Genomic DNA, 25,860 nt, shown 5'->3' on the forward strand with positions numbered 1-25,860 from the left:
CTTCCATACTAAAATAGGAAGCAGAGTGATAAAGAATAAATGGCTAAAGTTAAACACTATATACACAGCTACTGGATATATGTATCTCCTTATAGGTCTGAGTAATATTCTCCAGGTATGTAAGGAGTTTAATTTTACCCACTTCTCCTTATCAGTCTGTTGTGTATAGATTTTGGCACTGCTTTCAGAGACACTTCACACACCAGGAGAAGAGTTAAGATAAAAATAGGACAAGGAAACATTTTTCTTTAATATATTATATACAAATTTTTCTAGTATCATCTGTAGTGAAACTTAAACAAAATTCCCTTAGAAGTTTAGTTGCACTTAAAGTACTTGTAACCCTTTATGACCAGGATCTCAAAATAAATAGATTTCTCACTTGTACCACCATCTGAAATTATGTCGTATATTGTGTTGATGCCATAATTTTCATCTAGGTAAATGACGATTTAGAAATATCCATACTGCGATTAATGGTTATTTCATAATATTTTACATGCAAACACAGAGAACTGTCAATAATGAATTTATAAAAAAGAGCACTACTGATTTCCACAGAAGTGAAGAAATACATTTGAACAATGTTGATTACAATTACAACTTACAAAGGCCCAAAATATGCTTGCGTGAGTTAAAAATGTGCAACAATACAGAAGCACCAGGCCCAGGATTAGGGTTAAGGCAAATGTACACTTAATTCGATTTTTACAAAATACTTCCAGCTTTTTTTGTGGAGCATAGAAAAGAATAAAGCAAGATGGAGACAGATGACATTGGAACCAGTCAAATATTGGCACACTTATATATGTGTTATTCAGAAACAGAGCCATAAGTGCAAGAACAGTCTTCTCGAGATTTGATTGTATAAGATAATGTAGTGTCTGAGATACAAAGTTGCTAGTAAGCCATGTATACCTAGCAATTACCTAATAACAAGAACAGCCCCAAATAGAGGACAAGTTATTTTTACACATATTTTACTTTTTATAAAATTAAACATGATCAGAACATGAAGCTGTACCTTAACTTTACTTATTTACTTCTGCAACAGATTAAAAAAGATTAGAAAAAAACATACTGTACCTTTAAATGGGGCAGAAAAGTGGTACCACACAAAACCCATAGACAATGAGCAGCAATATTTAAAACAACGTGAGTTTACTTCTAAATATTTAAAAATATAAAAAAACCTGGCCACAGACTTTAGATGGTTTGTTCAACCTGACTTTCATGTGTTGAGCACTTTGAATTCTAACTGCCCACTGTTCTGTTCTGTTATGGGAAACCCAGCTACATATTACTTGGTTAGCTCATCCCACCAAAATTGTCAGGTGCTGTGGATAATTTATAATGTCTAATAAAGAATACTTATGAATAAATTTGGTGCGCACTTCCCGGACACTTCCTGCAGGGTGCACCAGATTATTATGACCATGCACCAATATACAATAATCAGGCCCACTCTGCACATTAGTGAGGCAAACTGCACATAGTGCACTACTTTCTATATGAGGTGTCAGTTATTAAAGGAAAAATACCACAACAAAATGATATTCTAAATGTTTGTTACCAACTCATAAGATTTTGATTCTGAATGTTTCATTAAAATAAAGTAATTTTTTGTGACTATGTGCATGGTAAAAAAATCAGTTAAAGGGGTATTCCAGGAATCAGCATAATTCATATACAAATGGGTACTCAAAATATAAGCTAATATGTAATTAGTTGTTATTTAAAATGTTGCTTCCCTTAGCAGAAAAATGTTGATGAAATACAATGTAACGGAAAATTAAAATGCTACTGTCCCTTTAATCAGTCCGTTAATTTCCTCTGCGCGGTCCTTTGCAAAGAAACACAGGACAGAAGATGGCCGCTGGTCACATGTCCACATCACATGTCCTGCACCTGCCTGGGCAGGTCATGTGATCACCACTACGTTTGGGTGTAGTCGGTTGGTTGAAGTGCATCCAGTACGACTAGTGTCTTGGTGAGACACCACGATGGCAGTTATACATCATTACTATGGAAACGGAGCAGTACAGTCTGTTAGATCATCACTGGGAGCAGAGGATAAGAGGGAGGAGGAGTTACTGAGAACTAAAGGATCATGGAACTTGTAGTTTCCAGTGGCGGCCATCTTAGTGATAACTCCACCTACTATAGAAAGGCCATAAATTTTGTAAATCATAAAATCATCAAACTATTTAAGCTTAGTTTTGTGAGTAATTACATTGAGTATTGTTGTACTCATTTATTTATATCATCATGGGTTTTTGTGTCAGACGTTCATATTCCCGGAATACCCCTTTAAGTTAAAACTTTGCTAAAGCAGGGTAATAAAGTGTTTCTCACCAATTTGACATGCATTGTGCAGCGCTGCGTAATCTGTGTGCGCTATATATAAATAAAGAATTATTATTATTAATTACAGACACTGGAATGAAGTAGAGACACTTCAATGTTCCCTGGTAAAAAAAAAAAACTATGAAGAGTAATGGAAATCTGTCTCTCTAATGCATTAGTATGTTGAGAAAAGTGTAGAAGTACTGCGTTAGCCAAGAAAAATAAAATTATTCTGCAGTGTTAAATACTTTAGTGTAAAAAATACAAAAGTGGAATGATAAGGAATGATACCTTTATTTGCTAATATAATTTTCGGGTTAGCCAGTAGAGGTATAAATCTTCAAGCACTCTTGTATTTTTATACTAAAGTATTTAATATTGCAGAATAATGCATTATTAGACATATTTTAATGTTTTTTTAAATTCTAGATGAGATCTTATTTACATACAGTGGAGATACACAAATTAACGAAGATTATTTGGACCCCATTTACACCTCTGCCCATTTATGGAGCTACCTAGCTTTTCACAATTATAGATACAGTTTTGGATATTTAGCATTACAGGATTTCTAGAATCAGTGTAACAACATTTTTTCCCATATATTTAAGTCAACATCTGCAAAGAGTTGTATGTTCGCTCCATGTTTTTTTTTACATGGGTTTCCTCTGGGTCATCTGGTTTTCTCCCACACTCCAAAACATACTGGTAGATTGATTAGACTGTGAGCCCCGTGGGGACAGGGACTGATGCAAGCTCTGTGCATTGCTGCATAATCTGTGTGCGCTATATAAATAAAGGAATTATTATTTTTATTATTAAGCTTTTCCCTTTTATTAAGCATCATCAATTTGACATGCTTTGTGCAGCGCTGCGTAATTTGTGTGCGCTATATAAATAAAGAATTATTATTATTATTAATCAAAGGGACATTCCCTATAATATGTAGCATTTGGAGGTGACCTAGAAAAGTTTTGGGACACCCCATACTCTACAGGTATGCCTAACTAAAATAGATTTGTATCCATCTAACCCAGTGATGGCACCTGCTTGTATACAATTTATAATGCTAGTCTTCTCCTTATGACATCTCATGCCGCTTCCTTCTTCTTGACCAGGTTCTTTTTTCAGTTCCTTGATGGTTCTTTAGTGTGAAAAAAGTAATGTAACACGTTTCTTTTGTCTTTCATTAGGTTATAGACAATCTGTACAATAATGGTCCTGTTTTGTCACAGGATAATGCTACTATACCAGCTAGATAAAAAGTAACTGGTAACAAATTTCTAATATAATAAATATGTTCTGAACTGTGCAATAACCATCATTTGTGGAAATATTGACCTCCTTCTGTCTTAAACACCTCTCAGACATCAGTATCTCATATTTGCAATGTTGTAAGAAATTACATATTTATAGTTCATTTGTCCATGTCTTACGAGTCCTACAGAGTATTCTGCATCAATTGTAAAATTGTCTTTAAAACAACAGGGTAAGGCAAACAGCTCAGATCAACCACTAATGTTCCACAATAGTCCCATGTTTTACATTACAGCAATAGTTATTATTACTATACATGAAGTAATGATCTCCTTACAGGTTAGTGCTTATAAGATCTATTCACACAACTTGAGTTTTGCATGTGTTTTGGAGTAACAAAGATGATTCATGCAACCAGTTATACATTCATTTAGTAAAAGAACAGTATATCTTTGAAATCTGTACAGCTGACCATGTCTTGCCACAAAATGTCATATTATAGAGCTTTTCTCTCCTAGAAGAATTGCTTTGTGGAAAAATATAACTTCTGAAATATGATGTTTTACAAAATGCAGCACACAGTTCCTAAAGCAGTGAACCCGATGGCCACAATCTCTGCTGAACCCTGTGCCCAAACTACAACCAAAATCCACTAACGTTTTTCCAAATTGTCCTCACAACAATTTAAGCTGGAACATATTGCTCCCTGCTCTGTCACCACTCTCTATTGTATCGGTTGCCAGAGGACACAAAGAAGGAAATTACATTATCAATGTAGCTTTGCTACAAGGTCCTCTTAATGAGTAGAATAGTGGGCCTGGAGCAGGAGCCCCAATTATAATCCAGCTCTATCCACACTTCCTGACTTCTCTTGCAGTTATAGGCAGCCAAGGATAAGATGAAAACCTCCTGGACTGCCTGGGATTGCAGGAGGACATCCTGTCTGGTGAACTCTGCGGTGGGGTGACTGTCTGGATGTCCACAGAGAGGGCTTTGAGTGCTACCTCTGCCACTTGTGCCATAGGTTCACCACCACTGGCCTAGAGCATCATAGTATAGAGATTGTGATGTCATGTGCTTCTATAGAAATGTATTAAAAACTGCTCTGCTACTGTATGTGCAGAAGGCACAATGTTTTTAGTCTCACGTCTCACGATTAGAAGCAAGTTTCTGTTGTAGATGGTCTACTGTTTCTATACTGAAAATTAACAGCTTCTAGAGCTTTCTTAGGATAGGCAATCATTATCTGATCTGATCGCTGGTCACACATCATATGTCCTGCCCCTGCCTGCGCAGATCATGTGATCATCACTAAGTTTGGCTGTATTCAGTTGTATTTCAGTGGGGCAATGTGCAGTGAAAGTTACACACAAATCATTACTATAGTAACAGGACAATCTGTTAGATCATCACTGGGATTAGAGCATAAGAGAACTGTGGGATTATGGGAGTTCTAGTATCCTGTGGCAGCCATCTTAAGATAACTCAGCATATTTTAGAAAGCACACAAAATGTTGTAAATTATAAAAGCAAACTATTTCAGCTCTGTTCTGGGATTAATGACGTTGATTTTTTTATATTCATTTATTTTATAGCATTATTTCTCAGTATGCTCTATTAAGTGAATTCAGTTAAAGTTGTCTCTTCCAGACACTACAAACTCCATAGTATGTGCTGGGCTTAACAGCTGATGCTGGGGCTATGTTTCATCCGCCCACAAATCATACGCTGACAAGCTATCCTGAAAACAGGCCAATAGTATCAATTGTAGGAGAATATAGGTTTCTACAATTTGATACAATTTCCACTATAACAAGTACTCTAAATGTGTGTTGCTGTATGCTGAGGTAGTAGTCTACCACTTACGCCACATCAATAAAGGCTGAGATTCCTAAAAGTAGAGTATAATTCTTAAAACATCCTAGACCATTAACATCTCTCAGCAAAGTATTCAGAAAATCATTTCAGTGCTGGGTATCTCATACAAATCGAAATCCTAATCTTTCGTCTGTAAGGCGGTACCGTAAGATAGTATTGAAACTATGGTACAATGGAAAAAAGTATTACACATAGAGTGCTGCCTGACCATATACAATAAAGTAAGGCATAGAATTATAACATGGAGCGTGTAAAATCTACATGATTACAAATAGATACCGGCATAAGTCTCAGATCTGCATCTGTTTACTTAGAAACACTGTACAGGGTCTTTCCAAGCTAAATGTATTAATAACCTTTCCAGGGTATAGGTTATTAATAAGAGATCAGTGGGCAATATAGAAGATAAAGGGCGGCACAGTGAAGAACGGATTAACATCCAAGGGTGGGTACAGGCACGTAGGGGTTCGGCTCACAATCCTAGGAATCCAAATAAAGCACACAAACGAGCAGCACTCCGTGGCGTAGTATATTTATTCACAAGAGGAAATGCAACTTTCAGCTAACTCAATGTAGCCATTCTCAAACGAGCAGCACTCCTTGACGTGGAATATTTATTCACAAGTGGAAATGCAACATTTCAGCTAACTCAATGTAGCCATTCTCAAGCTTGAGAATGGCTACATTGAGTTAGCTGAAAGTTGCATTTCCACTTGTGAATAAATATTCCATGCCACGAAGTTCTGCTTGTTTGTGTGCTTTATTAAGAGATCAGTGGTGGTGTGACAACTTGACCCTTACCGATCAGCTGTTTGCTGTCTTCTCAGCAGACATTAAATTTCAGCAGCGCTAATTCCACAGTCACCCTTCTCCTTCGATACAATATAGCTGAAACAGTTTGCTTTCAGCCACGCCCAATGTATTGTACAAGCCACAACCTATAGATAGCACATTACAATGAATTAATCTGCCTTATATATACATTTCCTCATTTGCATGTTGTTAAATATAATCTACCCTAGTGAAGATCATTTCCCGTACATGTAGCCATATTGTCCTTTGGAAACACAATAGTCATCCTTAAATACTACCACTACCACACTCTTCCAGATGTGACCACACATGTGCTTTTGAGGCCTGACCTCAGAACCGCTGAACGTAACGCTGAATGTTTCATGTGAAAAAATAATTTGTTTCTTTGTGCAATCACTCCAGCAACAGTGGTCGTATTCAAAGTCTTCCATTTTAAGGGACTATACGCTTACATTTATGGGAAATTCTCTTCAAACATTCTTTAAATAACATCCAATTGAAGAAATGTATGTATATGGCAGATTAATTACATTTTATGTCGATGCCCAGATGAGAATATTCCTGTAAGGCTGGAAAGCTTCTTTAAGAAGGGAACATACAACGGTTACATAAAGACTTCCTGCATGTTTAGGTTTTGTTCTACTTTGCTAATTTTTATTTTTGCTGCAGTTATTGAAACTAAAGCCAAGAGTACAATATAAAAAAAAAAGAAAATTGAAAAGACTTTCCTCTGGAATCCACTCCTGGCTTTGGCTTTAAAAAGACTGCATCACAATAACCTAAAAATACCAGATAAAAATGTGCTTGCGTATGTGAACCCCCAACTAGAAACCACTGTAAGTGACCTCAATCAATGAGTCTTTAGAACCTGATGTTTTTTTCTTGTAAATGATATCTCTTTTGTAGTCAGCAAATTAATATCCCAAACTGGTTACTTGCTCATAGGCTCAATGCATTAATCGAGTCTGCGTGATTAATAGACCAAATAATTGTCCATCGTTATGACTTATTAGTAGAGGTTGCTCTGGGGTTTAATAATTACAGATAATTAGACCTGCCAGCTAGCTATTCAGTGATATGATGAAGGAGTAAGGGGACAACTCAGCCTATTAACCCTTTGATCATTCTAATGGCGGTAATTAGTATAATACAAGATTGCACACCTCCACTCACACCGCCAAAAATCGAACTCGCTGGGCCACATAAACTGTGGACCCTCCTCTATAGATGATTTATTTCTGTATGTACAGGATATATTACATATGTACAGTATATAACACAAGGATGTTATTAGTCAAATATTTACTGGTAGTTAAAGACATTAACTAGTATTTTTGTTCTTATTCACATGTTGTGTTCGACCATAAAAATCCAGCATGATAAACCAAGCCCACTTACTCATAGATCCAGGCACAGTGACCGTGGAAATATTCTTATATTTGTTGTCCATGGCCTCTTTCCTTTGAGAGTCCTGTGTTAAAATTATGCTAATGAGCCAAAGGGCTCCTGGGCTGGGCATAATCAGAGCTGTCATGCATTAGCTTCAAAGGCTGATATACTGTCTCCCCCTATCCCCTATTCCCTCTGAACTTCTCCCTTCCCTATGTGTGATGTGATGTAATATCACACAGATGGAGGAGGGAAGTACTCCTGCACAGGATAACAGCCTGTGAAGCTACAGCATGGAGAGGCTATGGCTCATTAACATAATTGTAAGTTATTTTAGAAGGAAGGAGGTTATTAATAACAAACATAAGAAGATAACCACATTCACTGTGCTTGGATCTATAAGGAAGTGTCCCTGGTTTATCATGATGGATTTCGATGTAGATTTCCTTCATCTAACATCTCAGACTTCAAATATTTAAAACTATATATTATATAGACTTTTATAGGGGATGTGTAATCTATTAAAAGCTATCAAATATATTTATATTTCATAAAATTGTCTACCTATAATAAATTATAATATAATATAATTGCAATTTGAATAAAAACAGATACTTCATATATTTAATATTTTACATATCCACTGCTCATTTTTAGGGGGGTTTCTAAGGCTTTCATAGTGATGACCTATCATTAGGATTAGTTATTAATATCAGATTGGTGAGGGTCCTACAGCCAGCACCTCACATATGGGCTGCAGATGCTTTTAAAGGGAGTGTCACAGAAATTAAAGTCATCCTTTATCCTGTGGATTTATATGGGATAAGTTGTTGATCCCTTGCTCCGAATGGGGAAGCATGTCTAGCATGAAGATTTCTGGGGGTCAGTTATTACAGATTTCTGACAAGTTTTTTGCCGGTCACCATGTGCACCTCATTTGTCTGCACCACAAATTAGCTTCTTTTCCAACACTTAAGATCTGGTTTACTGTCTTTTGTGGTCTATCTATCTGAAGTGATATTAGTAGAAGTGAAGTTGAATTATATTATCTTGCTGCTCACTATCATAGCAAAGTTGCAATAAGGGTTCAACATCCATAGTGTTCACTAAGTTTTCTATTTAGGGCACTGTTCTTTCAGTATAACTGTAAGATGAATTGACCTATATGCATTTATCACCTATATTGTTCTGTGTGAACCACTTTACTTATGCTTCACAACACTACAGTGAATGCAAATCATTCTCTTCCATTTTTTTCAACCCATCTTATACTTGTGTGATTAACCCGCTCGAAAATAGGCTTCCTGTGACTGTCAGACTGTCATGGAAATTATAGATCTCCCAGGCACTATATACATTATGCTGACTACATATTTAACCACAAAGCACACAAGAAAGAATCAGTTGACAAACAGAGGGTATAAAAGAAAAAAGTAGACACCATTGACCAATAGGTAACATTAAGAAAGTAAGCAAATTCAAGAAGTGAGCAACAGATTGTTGAAAGATGAGTGAGGGACCCTGTATGGAAGGCAAGTTAAGTGGAAATTCACACATCAACGTCCGTCTTAATGATGTGAAAGAGTGTGACATTGAAGAGCACCTGGTGTCCATTGTTCCAGGCATAGAGGGCACGGTCCCGCGCATTATAATCCAGCATTGATATATGAAAGTACTGATTGTGGAAAGGGATGTCCATGTATTCGTATGAAGAGGACTTGGTTGAGTATGAGTAGTAGACCTTGGCACCTGTGAGATGGTTGTTGGTTACATACAATGTACCACAAATCATGAAGGATTCTCCAGCACTCCTTTTGGGGTATCCTGTACTCCAGCTCTTAACAACTTCTAGTGTGTCTTGTCGAAGCTGGCTGATAACAATATTTCCGGCATTCTGGTTGGTAGCATAGACGGCCCACAGTCCAAACTCATCCGCCATCAAGTCAATGTCAGAAAAACCACCCCAAGTGTAAGGATAAACATTGTTGAAACCAGCATTGTCCAAGCTACGTTGGGCTAAGATTTTTCCGGAATTGAAGCTGTACTTAATGATGATGTTGCTTTGATACTTGTTGAAGAAGAGGGAACCATTATAAACCAGGTGACTGGTACCAGCCCATTTTACTGGTAAAGTGTAAGTCCTGGATTCGGCACCTGTGATGAAATCTGCCAGTGATTTGTACTCCCGAACTATTTTGCTTGTTGTGAATCCTTCCATATACCAGACCTGTTAGGAACATAGATACTTTTCTAATTACTTCATGAGTTAATTCATATCTATTCCAATTTTTCCTACCTTACCTTTATACAGATTAGCAAAAATACATGATTTATAAGGTTTAAATAATTAAAAAATGCCAGATGCTTTCTATTATTGAGTCTATTCTAGATTTATAGGTAAGAGAAGCGTTGGTGCAAAGAAATATGTGCTCATGATGACAACACTTGGAGGTATAAGATATATTGTGTAGTGTGTCAAGTTTCTAATTCATCATTTTCAGGAATTATTAACAATCTAATACATACACGATTGTTTTTCTCAGATGCTACAGGATCTGTCATCCAGGCTCCAAATCGTGGCCCAGATGCCTTCACTGTAATAGGTCCAGTAATCTTCATAAGCTTTCCACATGCTAGAAAACAAAAACATAGCAACATATAACATTATGAACACATGAAACTAAGGCCCAGTTCACAACCACACTATTGGTTTCCATAATACTTCCATTATAGAAGAGTAACACAGAAACTAAATAGGTGAGGGTGAATAGAAGCTTCTAAAGATAGGAATTTCATCTTTTAAATTGCAGCTCCAGCCCAGTATAGTTTGTCCAACAATATACCCTATAACCCTTTAATGTGGAGCCCATGTATACTGTGGCCCAGGATTTCATTGTATAATGCACACTATCCAGTAAAACATTCACAACATGCTGGTAAAACCCTTGAAATACCGCAACTCACAACAACTGGCTGGTCACACAGAGGTGCTGCTTGAATAAAAATATAGACATTTACATAACCTCACATTATTACTTGCTAAAAAATAAAAAATGTCATCAAAAGCATCTTGAAGATGTGGCTTTACACTCCTACATCCTTACTGTTGTGGCTGCTCAAAATCATCGCCACAGGCAGCACGTCAAGCCCGCCATTGCATATTGTTTGTCCCTTTCCCAACAGGCCATCGGTAATAGAGAATAATGTGCATAAAATAACCCCGATTATCTTGTAGCTGCTTTCATTTACAGCAGAGACTCCCCACAAAGCTCTCCGAACACGCAGGCAGGTTGAGCGCAGCAGTACAAGACTTTAATGATTAAATTGCAGCTTTTTAATACAATTTATTTGGACCTAATCAAAACTGAGTTAGAGTGATACCCCACCCCTTCCCTTCCTACAAAATTATGTTCTACCTTTAGTTATAACAAGGGATATTTAGAAAATATATGTCTTTCAGCCAATTTCCTTCAACCATTAAACACCTAACCTCCTGCTGTGTGTAGAAATTAAGCAGGCATGTCTATTTTATTACAGCGAGATTTCTGCCTCTCCTGAGTCTTTAGTAGATGTGCCAAAGTGTTAATGCAATTTTATACTAGAGAAATCATAACTGTTCAGCAGAGACAATAAATGAAGTGTTTAGCCATGTTTCTCTTCATGTTTCCTGGTGCTAAATGTAAAAGTGAATTTAGCAACATGACGTCTGGAAACAGATAAGTGTTCTCTTCGGTAAAGTGCATAAAGTAGGTTTATTGGGAATACTGGCATTAAATGTTTGTTTTCTTGGGATATCATGCTGATAACGTTGTTTTCTACTAGGAGCATCAGCCTTTGTTGCAGGGTTCTGAGACAACAGCGGAGCAGAAAAATTGGCTCCTTTATAGCTGAAATCTGTGCCAAGTCAGACCTGCCGTAGATTTCAATTCCGGCCGCATCCGTGATTTTTCACTGAATGTATTTCTTGTGGGGTTGGATTTTACGGCTTTCACTGTGACATGTCTACTTTATTGTTTGGGTCGGTGTGTGGTGACGGGGATACCGAATTTGTATAGGTTATAAAATGTTCTCATACATTTATAAAAATGAAAACAATTTTTTTTTATTTTGCCATATTCTGACACTAGTAACTTTTTCATACTGTACTGTATGTACTGTACGGAGCTGTGGGTAGTGTCATTTTGTGCGACCTTTGATGTAGTTTTCAATGCTACCATTTTTAGGACTGTACGACCTTTTGATCACTTTTTATTGAATACCTGAATACTTGTTATGCACTATGCACTTTTCATTTCTACCTTACATTGCATGCGCTTGAAGTACCGGACTCGATATGTAGGAGGTGTGGCTCTTCTGCGCAGGCGCATATATTTACCACTACACACGCGATCCCGCGATGTTCTGAGGTCCCGGGTTGCCGATGCCGGTGTCCAATAACCGTTATCTTGGACGCACAAAGTTTTAATTCATTGTAGTCCGTCCTATTGTCCGCTTGATTATGTATATAATTGTATCAACAAAATATTTTTACAATAAAGGTTTATTATTGGTGTAAATAATTTTTCTGAGTGTAATATCACTTGTTGTTCAAGTTGTTGGTAGCACTTTTTATTGAATTGTTTATATTTTTCAAAATGGCAAAAAAGTGCCATTTTCCACTTTGGGTGCTGTTTTTTGTTACAGAGTTAAACACAGTGAAAAACCGTTATTGTATTTTGCTAGATCGGGCATTTTAAGACACAGCAATACCTAATGTGCTTATGAGGGACATTAGAATTTTTATGTGTTTTTATTATTTATTTTTTTTAACTTTTTTTTTATTTTTTCTAGTTTTCAGAACCCCTAGGGTATTTTAACCCTAGGTCAGTGGTGGCGAACCTATGGCACGGGTGCCAGAGATGGCACTCGGAGCCCTTTCTGTGGGCACTCAGGCCATTGCCCCAATTTCACCAAACAGGACCACATCTACCAAATCTTCCTGCAGTCCCAGGACACTTAAGGGATGCTGCTTTTAGTGAAGGTGTTGACTGAACTGCATTGTCTTTGGAGGTCATCCTGCTGGACCCACCATTCTTCCTGGAGAGAAGCTACAATGATGGTCTGAATTTGCCCACCTTCTTTCAACTGCGTTGGTGGCCTTAGGAGAGCCAATACAATTGAATGATTATGAAGAGCAGGTAGCAGTAAGTTACTGCTTGAAATGCCATGTTGGCACTTCATGATAAATAAGTTGATTTTGGTTGTACTTTGGGCACTCCGTCTCTAAAAGGTTTGCCATCACTGCCTTAGGTTGTCTGAATGATCCTACTATATACTGGCATACTACACAATGGCAGTATATAGGGATTTTCTACAATCGCACATTGTAATGAATGGGTTAAAACAAACAGTCTCAGGTCTTCGGAAGACCCGAAACTGTCATGGCGACCGATCGCTGCTCCCCAATGAGGTCACAGGGAGAGACAATCATCACCAAGATGGCGGCACCCGCCATCCCTTTGACCGATCAACGGGATAAGACTTACCGGCTATGGAGAGGGCTCAGCCCAGGAAGGGGTTAAAGGAAATCTACCAACAGTTTGGGTCTGTTCATCTCTTTCAGAGACACATACTCATAGATCCAGGCACTGTGAGTGTGGTAACTTTCATATATTTGGAGGCCATAGATACAAATATAAGAAGATTACCACAGTTACTGTGCCTGTATGTATGCGTACGTGCTCCTGGTTCATAATGCAGGATTTTTATGGTAGATTTCCTTGAAGACAGCTTTAGGCATTTTTATGACTAGTGACCATGGCGATTCCATATTTCAGTTTTCCACAGTTGTTAAGTTAATGAGAGCTGGGTTTTCGGATGCCATTTTAACCTGCCTTCATAAAAGATACTGAAACAAACTTACATCAATTGAACAATTTAAATTAAACTCTAGAGAAAACATGCTTAAATATTCTGTGAACTTTCAAGTAGCGGCATTTTGCATAAAACATGTTAGAAAAGCCTTACTGAGCTTTTTCATGCACTCTCTTAGACGAGTTTCCAGGCCCAGAACGCGTTGGTGCAGTTCCTCATAATCAAATGCTCCAATCTCCTGCTGAATGGTAGTTAGAATGCCGGTTAGATTTCGGATCTCTTCCTTGAACTGTGTGATCAGCCGAGCGTCTGTCTTATACTGCTCCAAGACTGGAATCAGCGGCTGTAGTTCATCCATTTTCTCTTTTAGATCCTGTGAGAAACAGATCAGTGGAAACATGAAACGAAAACATGGGTTATATTACTTATCATATTTCAAAGATAAGAAAGGGAAAAAAAACCCATTATGGCAGCATAGACCCCATGAACATAGATTCTCCTTGCTCACCCATACAAAAGAAATTGATATAGAGCCAAACACTCAAAAATTGAATACATGGAAAAAAGAAGATCTGGCTCCTCTTTCACTTTCCACTACACAATTTTGGGGCTGCTGACACTTAGTTTTTTTTCATTTAAAGGTCCAGCTGACAGTAAATTAATAACAGGGGCAGAAAACATTGACATTGATTTCTATTTAGTAAGAACTTTATGGGGCTTATTTACTAAGGGTCCGTGGATCGCATTTCCGTCTGGATCGCGCCGCTGGGACAGGTATTCAGCAGGCGAATGTGTCGCACGCGATCGGATTTTGGCGCACTCGCGCCGGCTTTCATGCAACACAAATTAGGGGGTGGACTTTCATCTGGTATGGAACATAACCTAAGTTGTTCTAGAAATCCCTCTAAACAGCACTGAGTAGACCTTTGCATTTGGAGCCGAAATGTTTCTCTTTCACATGGAATAAATCCACTAATGTATTTTTCACTACAATTTATGGGGTGCTGCCTTTTTTTTCATTTCTCTCTCTTTCTCTCTTATATATAGAGGATGGCTGTATTTCTCATTAAAATGAACGTGGCCGTTTTCTACCCATACTGAAATGGTACAGTACAGCCGTATAAAAACGATTGTGTACATGAAGCCTCAATGGATGACTTTGTAATTGCAAACTCGATCATATTACAAATGTGGATATGAGTTACCTGTAGACAGGAGTAATTATAATAGAATAATGATTATAACCCTCCCTCCCTGCCTCAGTCTTACCTGAAAGTGGCGTGTCAGAAGTGTTTTACGATCTTCTTCGATTTGCCTAAATTTGGACCGGAGGCCCTTCATCTGCGTCTCCATTTTCTGCACATACTGGAAGTCCCTCTGTGTGCGCAAGTTCAACACTTCTATTGATTGTGACATGTTTTGTACCTGTGCAATTGGGACATCACAACAAGTAATTATATTTTAATGGCAGATTTACCTTTTAGATTATGAAATGTAATGCAGGCAACACAGAGTGAGACAACTTGGCAAAAAATATTACTTGAAATAAAGCCATTTACAGAGTTAGGTCATGATTTAGGGTGGTTACAAGGTAATGGAGAAAGCAGGTTTTCAAGACAATATTGTATCATTATAATTTGTTAAGTGATATATTGTATAACATTGCATTGAATTGTATTAAACATAAATTGGAATCCTTAAGAGAAATCTACCACGAAAGTCCATCATGATAAACCAGGGACACTTACTCATAGATCCAGACATTGTGACTGTGGTGATCTCCTAAAATCAACTTTTAAAATTATGGTAATCATCCACAAGGGCTCTGAGGGGGCATGGCCAGAGCCCCTCCGTGCTTCAGATTCACAGGCTGTTACAATGTCTCACCCTCCACCTGTGCTCCCTCAGCAAGTGCGCCCTGCACAGTGTAAGCTACAATATGGAAGGACTCAGGTAACACTCATTAGCATCATTTTAAAAGTACTTTAAAAGTTGATTTTAGAAGAAAGGAGGCCATGTATAAAAAATATAAAAAGATAAATTTATTCATGGTGCCTTAATCTAAGTAAGAATGGTTGATTAATCATGTATGTGTCGCTGGGTTATTATATATTGCAGCAAACACCCACCAGTAACAACCGCGATTGGTTAACCGTTTTTTGCCCCCGGCAAAACTGCCGTCACTGCGTGGGCGCCTCCATATTGGATTCAATAGTCGCTCCTTTTGATGTGGAACAACCTTCAGTCTCCTTGACAAACTGCTGTTTAATTATAGAAGATCTGTTACAATGTGCCCGCAGCTCTGGGTGCTCTATGTACTATTATTTATTCGGGGGGCTATATAAAAGATGTTTTTTGTGAGGAATAGTGTGTTCAGTTGTGTTGTGAGGATAATATATATTTAGGAACATGATCCATTAAACTATGTTGGGGTTTCCGCCTAGCTCCCCAACTTGGACAGACCACTTACTGCATCAAGTATTTGTATTGTTCAGGGCCTTCATCGTAAATGGTGGATTGAGTATTAATATCTTGTGCTTTCTTGAGCACCAGCACTATGTGAATAATTTACTATCCCATGAATGCTTTGACAAATTCTGCAAAATTGTTCATTCATTCACTGTTTCTATGGTCATTGTCCAGGGGGGGAGCTTGACTGCTGGGTCTGCATATACATTCATATGTTGTGCTTTTCTAGAGATGTCATTTTGGTGAGTTTTCACCTTTTTAATTAATATTAGTTGCACGCTGAAGACATTTGGCAGTGAATTCAACAGGGAAAAAATATGGCAGCAAGAAATTGTGATGAAGTCCACTTCTTGATGGAGCAGATCATCACCTGTAAGGTACTAGATGCCACTAATGTCTGGGATTGGGTGTCACTGTGTGAGGATGTGTGAGAATCAGGGGAAACAGGCAGCAAAAAGGCAGGAATTGTCCATGCTGTAATGTCTTACTTTGTATGTATATCTAACCAATGATATGTAAAGTGCATATATATATATATATATATATATATATATATATATATATATATATATATATATGCCATATATATATACACTCACCGGACACTTTATTAGGTACACCATGCTAGTAACGGGTTGGACCCCCCTCTTGCCTTCAGAACTGCCTCAATTCTTCGTGGCATAGATTCAACAAGGTGCTGGAAGCATTCCTCAGAGATTTTGGTCCATATTGACATGATGGCATCACACAGTTGCCACAGATTTGTCGGCTGCACATCCATGATGCGAATCTCCCGTTCCACCACATCCCAAAGATGCTCTATTGGATTGAGATCTGGTGACTGTGGATGCCATTTGAGTACAGTGAACTCATTGTCATGTTCAAGAAACCAGTCTGAGATGATTCCAGCTTTATGACATGGCGCATTATCCTGCTGAAAGTAGCCATCAGCTGTTGGGTACATTGTGGTCATAAAGGGATGGACATGGTCAGCAACAATACTCAGGTAGGCTGTTGCGTTGCAATGATGCTCAATTGGTACCAAGGGGCCCAAAGAGTGCCAAGAAAATATTCCCCACACCATGACACCACCAACACCAGCCTGAACCGTTGATACAAGGCAGGATGGATCCATGCTTTCATGTTGTTGACACCAAATTCTGACCCTACCATCCGAATGTCGCAGCAGAAATCGAGACTCATCAGATCAGGCAACGTTTTTCCAATCTTCTACTGTCCAATTTCGATGAGCTTGTGCAAATTGTAGCATCAGTTTCCTGTTCTTAGCTGAAAGGAGTGGCACCCGATGTGGTCTTCTACTGCTGTAGCCCATCTTCCTCAAAGTTCGACGTACTGTGCGTTCAGAGATGCTCTTCTGCCTACCTAATCATTCATTTATTAGATTATAACTTATTAAACTACATTGAGAGTCCCTGTGACCAACTCTCCATTGCTGGTGCACATGTGCTACTATTGAGACACCTGTTCCCACGTACCAATAATAACTACCAGGATTTCTGGTGCCCTTTCTTCATGAATCTGGCACTACCTGCACTCCAGGAGGGGTAGCTTCAAAGGATTCCCGCAGCCAAATCGTCCCCATGGATTCTCCCCCCATTTTCAAACAGGAGACAAAGAGTCATAAAAACTTTTAAACTATTACGTTGAATAGGGACAGTTATGGAGTTATGGTCCATCTCAGCCCAAAGGCAACTACATTTTTGGATTAATTATTGTCAGGAAATCACAGTGGCCCAATTCATGGGGCTCTAGCATCCTTGGGTTCAGAGATATAAATATCTCTGGATAGGACCATAGCAAATGGGTCAGGTTTGGTATCAATGAGATCTGCAATTTCACCTTGAGAAGCTTTGACTTCTCCAATGTTCTGGACGTAATACCAGGTAAGAGGGACCCATGACCCCTCCTGGGGGTGGCAGAGGTGTGCCACCTGATATATTCAGACACCTCTGAATCCCCATTGTCTTTGTCTGGGAACCCATTATACCATCAAGTGCAGAGGAAGATCTTAAGGTGTGGACTATCAGGTTCCATTACACAAGGTAACTAACTTACTGAACTGCTGATACTTGTAGTGCTACCTTGTATTTTGTACTCTGTTTAACTGTATATATCTCTGATGTATATATTGTTTTGTCTAGTGTGCCCTTGAGGCAATTAAATATAAATTCTAATATTTGTTGCTGATTTATCTCGATCCACATACCTAAATGTCCATGTCTTGGTCATATACATGCTACCGGGTTGGTTCCTCACCCTATATAATCCTGTTACGGACCGGGCTTATATTAAAGGAGAACTGGTGGCAGCTTAAATTGGCTTGATAAGGTTCTGTTTCAATGAGGCTAGTGAAAGGAGTCTTAAAGCCATTTAGGGTTGTGATTTTTTTTTTTGCCATATCCGGAGGTTGTGTGGACAACTTTAAATCACTTCCTGCGCCTCTCAGAACCTGTGCATTCTGGGAGTGTCTAAAAATTATAACTAAGTGCCCTTGCATACCCTTCAGGGGTCTAAAACGTCATGGTTTCCTTCACAGTCTCCACTTGCTAGGTTGCTTGATAATGGGTGTTATAAAAGTATAATAAGGTCCACTGGTCTATTAGGTATATTATGTCTAATCACCAGGTTGTGTTGTGATTACTACACATTGGTCATCTTATAAAACATCTTCACATGATTAGACCAGGTTTAAATGTCCATAAATATCCCTGTATATTTCATCCCATACATTGATGAATAAAAGGCCTATGATTGACAAGATGAAAGAACATTCGCTTGTATGGCATGAATGTTCATTCTGACTAATCAATGAAAGGTGACGGACTGAATTGAAGGTCATCCTTACTCCTCCATACGGCGAGAGAATGCTTAGTGTAATGTGAATACTAGCAGTCAATATAATCAACTCTGTTTAGTCTTTATTCATCTGCTGTAAATAATGTGATATTTCTTCACCTGTTCCCTAATTTCTAGGGGCAGACAAATTCCAATTTATTATCACCCAATTGTTTGTACCACAGCTGTGCCAGAGAAGCACCTGATCAGCGAGAGTTTTTAACCATTTTATAACTGTATCTCCAAATAAATTGACTACCTTAGTAAATGTCTTTGGTATAAGGACTTTGTATTGTAGAGTAATTGTAGATCTAAAATAATTAAATGTAAAAAAAGATGAAAAGACTTTTTGTTTATATTTTGTTTATGAGCTTAATTTTTCTTCCTCTCCTGAATGGGCCTTTGCAATTGTTAATTATATATTGCATTGCAGATTACATTATCCTAGAACATCTATAACAAATAGGCTACAATCAGAACTGAATGCGTTTGTAAGTTCTGTGCTGTGTATTCAACATTTAACAGCTGTCTCTATTTTGCAGATAAAAAAAAAAACAATACAAAAATCAGGCAACCTGCATCCAGAAATGTCTGAGCAAATAAATCTAACTTTATTCACAGCTCATACGTTTCGGTTCTACGTGAGCGTGTCCCTAATACACTTACATGGAGCCAGTGGAGGCCACAGGTCAAGAAAATTCTTTAGTATGAATCAATATTGTAAAAATACAACATTTGTTTGCAAAAATGACAAGTTTAAGCGTGTATGGGGTCTGTCTGTTACCCACCTACCAACTACTCAATCCCAAAGATTCAGGAAGATGCTGTTAAGATTGCAGATGGAATCCTAGAAAGAGTTAAACCAGTAAGGAGCAACTGGTTTGGCCTATTGACAATTTGAGGGGCGTCTGCATCCTCCACCTTCTCCTCCAGATTGCACAAGAATCTATAGCACCTACTCCTCAGGAGTAAGACGCTGTGGGAGTGTGGGAGAAGTGTGTTTATTATTTTTAAATGGACCATATATATATATATATATATATATATATATATATATATATATATATATTGTGGCAGGGTGGCTGCCACTAGAGAAGCTTTTGGGCATAAAATGTGCATTTTGCCTTATGAAAAGCTGAGTAGAAGACAGACCTGGAAAAGTTGGGTCTGTCTAATTAAGTTGATTAGTTTTCAGCTGGAGGGGCTGCACTAATACATGGGGCAGACTTCACACTGGGCTCCACCCTGGGGAAGAGACAGGCTACGGCAAAGGCCTGTGGAGCGGTGGCAGTGAACTGTTGCTGTGTTTTTGGGGTGGCTGGCAGCACCTGGTGAGGTAGGGAACCTCGATGTGTAGTTAGTGCCGGAGAGGCTTAGGTGTTATTTTTATGTTTTGAGTTTGTGTACTGCCAAATAAAGCTGGCTGAGGCCAGTTTTAACCTTACTCACATTGTGTGAATTCCCTGTGTGTGCTGTTCGTCTGCTTAGGAGACGACGATCCCCGGAGCTAATCCCTTACAATATATATATATATATATATATATATATATATATATATATATATATATATGAACACAATATATAGATCTCTCTGTAAGGAGGCACATTGTATATACAACTCCTTGTAAGGGACCACAATTCATAAATTATAATTCCACAACTTTATGCAATCTATCTGCCATTGGCCTTAGTAGCACAAAATCACATGGGAGGGGTAATGTATGATTCAAAACTACCCTCAGTACCTTTTTCTGGAAAAAATCTTGTTGTAGAGTTTTGTCCCATCAGGGACAAACATTGGGTAGTGTGTTGCCTTCCTTTCTGTTCAAAACAAAAACTTAAATGAAAGAATCTTGCTTTTCTGCTTGAAACGTATTGACCTTTTTAATACACCACAGTGGCATTTTATTGGTAATGTTACCAAAATAAAGACTATTCGTGTTTGCAGTCTGGCTGGCCCGTGAATATTTTCTCTTGGATATTTGCCTATGCAGAAAGGTGGCCCGTGCCTCACTGAACACGTTTGCGAGACAGGTGAGCTGGTGTGTTGATAGCTCAGGAAACACTGCAGAAAAAAAGTCGCAAATGAGCACAATTGCCATGAAAAGTTGATAAAATTTAAGAAAAAGGCAAGCCAACAGTTTGATACATGTGCCTCAACGTGCTCACCCCAGAGTATCTGGCCTCCATTGACTACAGATCACGGCACAGCACGGGGCAGTGTTCATGTAGCTTTACTCTCTGGCTCACTACATTATTTATAAACCAAATCTATATAGCTTTTGTGATGTTTTTGAGTATTTTTTGAAAAGTTATTTTTTTACCTCCTTTATTTTAAACTGCCATGGAATCCGGTATGTCTAAAACACAGGTCGATGTTGCACCAGGTTTTACAGAAAATAAACTACATGAACAACTTCCACGAAAACTATGGCAAATGAGGGCTGGTGGTGGGAAGGGGGGACACAACAATCTGCCCAAGATTGGGGGGCATGCTCTATGGGACTTAATTTATTTTTATCTCTACAGGCGGTCCCTGGGTTACGTACAAGATAGAATCCATAGGTTTGTTGAATTTGTATGTAAGTCGAGACTGTATATTTTATAATTGTAGATCTAGATATTTTTTTTTGTGCCTGTGACAATTGGAGTTTCAAAATTTTATGCTGTAATGGGACCAAGGATTATCAATAAAACTTCATTACAGACACTTTACAGCTAATTATTGCAATCTGGGACTATAGTAAAGCATCCAGAGAGCTTCACCAGAGGTCACAGGGGGCAGAGGGGTCCGTATTTAACTAGGGGTCAGCTGTTAGTTGGGTGTTCTTAAGTAGGGGACCGCCTGTATTTGTTTTGGCTTGTTGTTCAATTGTGGCAACTGTAGTGTGTGCTCGCTGGTCCTGGGGGGGAACACTTTCCAAAGCGCTAGCAATGGGAGAAGGTTTTCCATATGGCACCATGCGAATTGTAGGACGGAGGGAGCTGTTTACATGCTTACATGCCGATGTCCTTTAAATTATGTGGACAAAACCTACCGCCCTATCAAAGTCAGAATTCAAGAGCATGCCGGTGACATCAGGAACCAACGTACTACTACGGTGGCTAGACATTTTGCCAGCTGCCATAATAGCAATCCTAAACTGCTACGGTTCCAAGTCATAGAAAAAGTGAGACCACCCAAACGGGGGGGGGGGGGGGGGAGTATGGAGCAACTGGGACAGGTTAATCCAACAAAAGGAGACCAAATGGATCTTTACTCTGGACACGGTTGACCCCAAAGGACTTAATGAAAGTTTGTCTTTTGTTAGCTTTCTATGACCAGTGTGCTTGCAACAGTGGGAATCACATATTATTTTGCGATGAGTAATTCTCCCATTGATCCCCTCTGTAGCGCCGTTTCCCTCTATCCATCTCCCCTTTCTGCTCCACATATGTACCCCGCTCCTTATACATACTGGAGTATCCATCTGGTGGATTTTACCTCCAACCAGCTTTTATCGTCCCTTTTTTATATCCCTGATTAATGTTTTTCAAAACAGATGTACGCAATACCTACCGGCCGGGTACACTTAAAGATGAGTGTACTCCTGATTCCCCTATTGTAATTTTGCACCCTTCCCCTTTTGCCCGAATCATCTGGGCAGGAGCGGTTTCTTATCTTTGTTTACATCTTCATCCCCGAGCAGCTAATAGTGATTTTCGCGCGGTCGGGGCGGTCCTTCTGGACTTACCGCTGACGTGCGATCACATGACCGGATTTTGCACCGCCTGTGTCTCGGCCTCAGTATGGGTGACATACTAATGCGGGGAGGCCCGTTTCTTTGGTGCCCCCGCATTAGTCAGAGATCGCGCAGTGACGACACAAGGGGGGTGGGATTTAAGCATTAAATATCCGGCGTTCCCCGCAGGCGGCTGCCGTTGATATCTATGCGGGGACACGCTATCTATATGTGTAACACTAACAATGTGGTCAACCACAATAATTGAATCTACAATATGTGGATGAATATGTTGATCACAACACTAACTATCAGATCCCTGATGAATGGTATCAGGAAACGCGTCGGATCGCACTTATATCTAGAGGAGTGCTAGCCTTAGATAGAGAACTTATCACATTAGCCTAGTGGTTAGAGTGCTTGACTTAGGCACCTACGCTAGAATAGGCCAGTGTCTCTATCTCATTGAATTGCCGTTTAAGCCTCCCAATATTACCTGTCAGTTCCCAGCAGATATCGACGCTCATCAGTCTGTTGTTGGGGTCGGATTTTGATTCTTTAAACACAAATATAGTTTAGGATTCCTTATCGTTTTATCAGTATATATTAATAAAGGTTATGTTTTAACCACTAGTTATACTCTCATAGTCCCCACAGTGAATTGATTTTGCTTGTTACTTTGATAATTTATCAATCTTCTCTCTATGTTTTGAGTTTTCCTTAAGTTTGGTTTTGCCTGGAGTTTTTTGCTCCAAAAAATGTTGCAAATTTTAGATGTCATTTGCAACATTTAGCACATCTGGAATAGGAGATAAATTTGTCTTACTGACGATAAATGTCTGGCGGACTTCATTGCACATTTCAAAAAGAAAAATAAAGATAAATGACCCTCTTGGAATGGTAATTTTTAAACTACCTGATCTAGCCAGGGGCTCATGTTTGCAAACTCTGGCATTGACTAACTGGGGAGAATACTTCCTTTCCAAACTATCCAAATAAAGGTAAATCAAGTGTAAAATTAAAATCTATATTTTTTTATTTGGGAGATTTTAGTAATCTCACACTTGTAATAATGAACACATTGTTAGTGCTGCAATGCACTAGAGAAAACAAATGCTTCTTGCAAGAACAGGATAAGAAGACTAAATTGTCTTCCTTCGGGACATATAGATTAGCATTTTTTCAATCTACACTTCCTAAAGGACAATGAAAATCTTTGGTACATATTTGGAAACAATTTAACAGTGAGGTTTACTGAATTTGTTTTTCGCCTTTGATCTCCCAAATAATGAAAATGTATTTTTTTAATTTAAAAATTCAGTTTGATATATTTTTATAAAACCATAGCAGCCAGTAATATATTTGCTCTTATGTACCTCCAACACATTATTGATTTTATTATGATTTTTTACTTTGATCATAACGTGCATGACTGTCTGTCTAGTGCGTAGTAGACAGCACTGTATGGGCACATCTTGAAATTGGAACTTCCCCAGTAATTTACAAAAATTGCTTTGATAAATTTGTAATATGTTGTTTTTCACAAATTAGTCGCTGTGTGTGGGTGTAAGAGATTGTGGAGGTAGCCGCAGACTGTTGGGAGAATTTATTGTCATAGGAGTTTTTGACATTTTCTGGAGACTGTATGGATTTAAAGATGAATATAAGTGAGGATAAATTTATTTCACTTTCTACCTCCCCTTTACTGGAGTGATGTTGTGAACCATAGGGTCAATTTATCCTTAGAAGTCAGTTTACTTAAGTGTGCCAAATTTATGAAATGTACAACATTTGATGAACTTAGCATGACTATAATAGTGTCAAGTTACCTGATCTTCTCACTTAAACAGACCAACACAATGTCTAAGGGTATGTACCGACTATACACATGTTTTACTTTTGTATTTTTTGAGGGTATTCTATTTTACTTATTTGAACATAAATATTATTATATTTTTCTCTCTCTTTGATAAAAAAAACCCTCTTATTTTATATACAGCTTTCTGAGGGATTTCCTATCATTTTGTAGGAGTGTTTATGCAAGTGGGACACTGGACTCAGGGACAACAGACAGGGCAGTGAGCCCTAAAACACTAGTTCCCCAACAGCCCTGCCTGCTTTCCTCTGTGTTTCCTAGGCAATAAGGGACAACCATGAAGATGGTCTCTCCCTGCACCAAAGTGTGCACATGTAACAAGACAAATAAGACAAAAAAGGAGGTTGACAATCCCGGTCACAACAGAGATAGGTAATCAGGCACAAAATCACAGATATGAAGGATAGTCAAGCACAAGAGCCAAATATCATAAACCAGGAATACGGAGAAAGCCAAACTGAGCACGTATGGTAGAGCTAGCAGAATCATTTTAACCAGCAATGGAGGCTAGCACACACATTGCTTTTTATCAGAATATGAGCTTTGCTCCAGGTAAGAGGAGAATAAAGTGTGAACATGGTAATCCTTGCTGGTTCAGAACTAAATTTGCAGAGAGCCGGGCAAAATTGTTTCAATCAGCAGGCAGCTACTAGAGCACTGTTCGGACTGAAATGAACCAGAAGGAATTCAGCATCTTCTATAAACTGCAGAAGACCCAAATGTAACAATATATTTGTTAAAAGGTTTCCTTGTTTTGGTTCAGGCATTTATAGTTACATTGTCATGACTATAAGGCCAGTTACTAACAAGTTAGTTTGTTCCAAAAAACATACTCTGAGGAGTTCATTTATCATAGTTATTATTCTTTCATTTTCTTAATGTTTTGCTTTTTTGTGCCTATTCCAATGGTTGGACAAAGTTGGATAAGATTTTTCTGTGTTAGGTTTGCTCTATTAGGCAGGGTCGATGTTCTTGTTTAATTTGATCCATTTTTTGGTACAAATAAGCTCAATTGCACCAAAAATAGGTGTAAAACTATGACATTTTGATTAATGGAGGGTTCTTTCAAGGAAGGAAGGAAAAAAGGAGCAAAAAAGGTGCAAATTATGACTTTTTGATCATAGTACTTTACATAAAAAGTGCAAATTGTGCCATCTTAAAATGTGTGCCCCTTTTGATAAATAAGAGCCAAAACAAACAAAAGAGTGTCCTCACTATGATAAATTACCCTCTCGTATCTATAGTATTTTCAAGACCATGATGTATATGACATATAGATGTATATATATACTTCTATATGTAACACAAATTTTTATAGCACAGTAGTTTTTTTTGTCTTTTTTCACCTTACCTGGAGAATATATGAACCTTGTGATGTAAGTATATTAAAGTTTACAGTCT

General features: G+C 38.3%; 1 protein-coding gene across 2 annotated transcripts in view; it reads right to left on the reverse strand.

Moving 5' to 3' along the window:
* Nucleotides 1-226: 226 nt before the first annotated feature.
* The window catches only part of OLFM3 (olfactomedin 3), a 135,367-nt gene continuing 109,733 nt past the window's right edge, over nucleotides 227-25,860 (reverse strand). For both annotated transcript variants that reach the window (XM_072128607.1, XM_072128606.1), the window contains exons 3-6: nucleotides 14,806-14,961; nucleotides 13,690-13,909; nucleotides 10,210-10,316; nucleotides 227-9,910 (exon numbers count right to left, since the gene is read on the reverse strand). In XM_072128607.1, the coding sequence (XP_071984708.1) occupies nucleotides 9,233-9,910; nucleotides 10,210-10,316; nucleotides 13,690-13,909; nucleotides 14,806-14,961 (1,161 nt within the window). In that variant the 3' untranslated portion in view covers nucleotides 227-9,232. The remainder of the gene's footprint in view (nucleotides 9,911-10,209; nucleotides 10,317-13,689; nucleotides 13,910-14,805; nucleotides 14,962-25,860) is intronic.

The sequence above is a fragment of the Engystomops pustulosus genome, chromosome 10 (genome assembly GCF_040894005.1).
Source record: "Engystomops pustulosus chromosome 10, aEngPut4.maternal, whole genome shotgun sequence".
Lineage (NCBI taxonomy): Eukaryota > Metazoa > Chordata > Amphibia > Anura > Leptodactylidae > Engystomops > Engystomops pustulosus.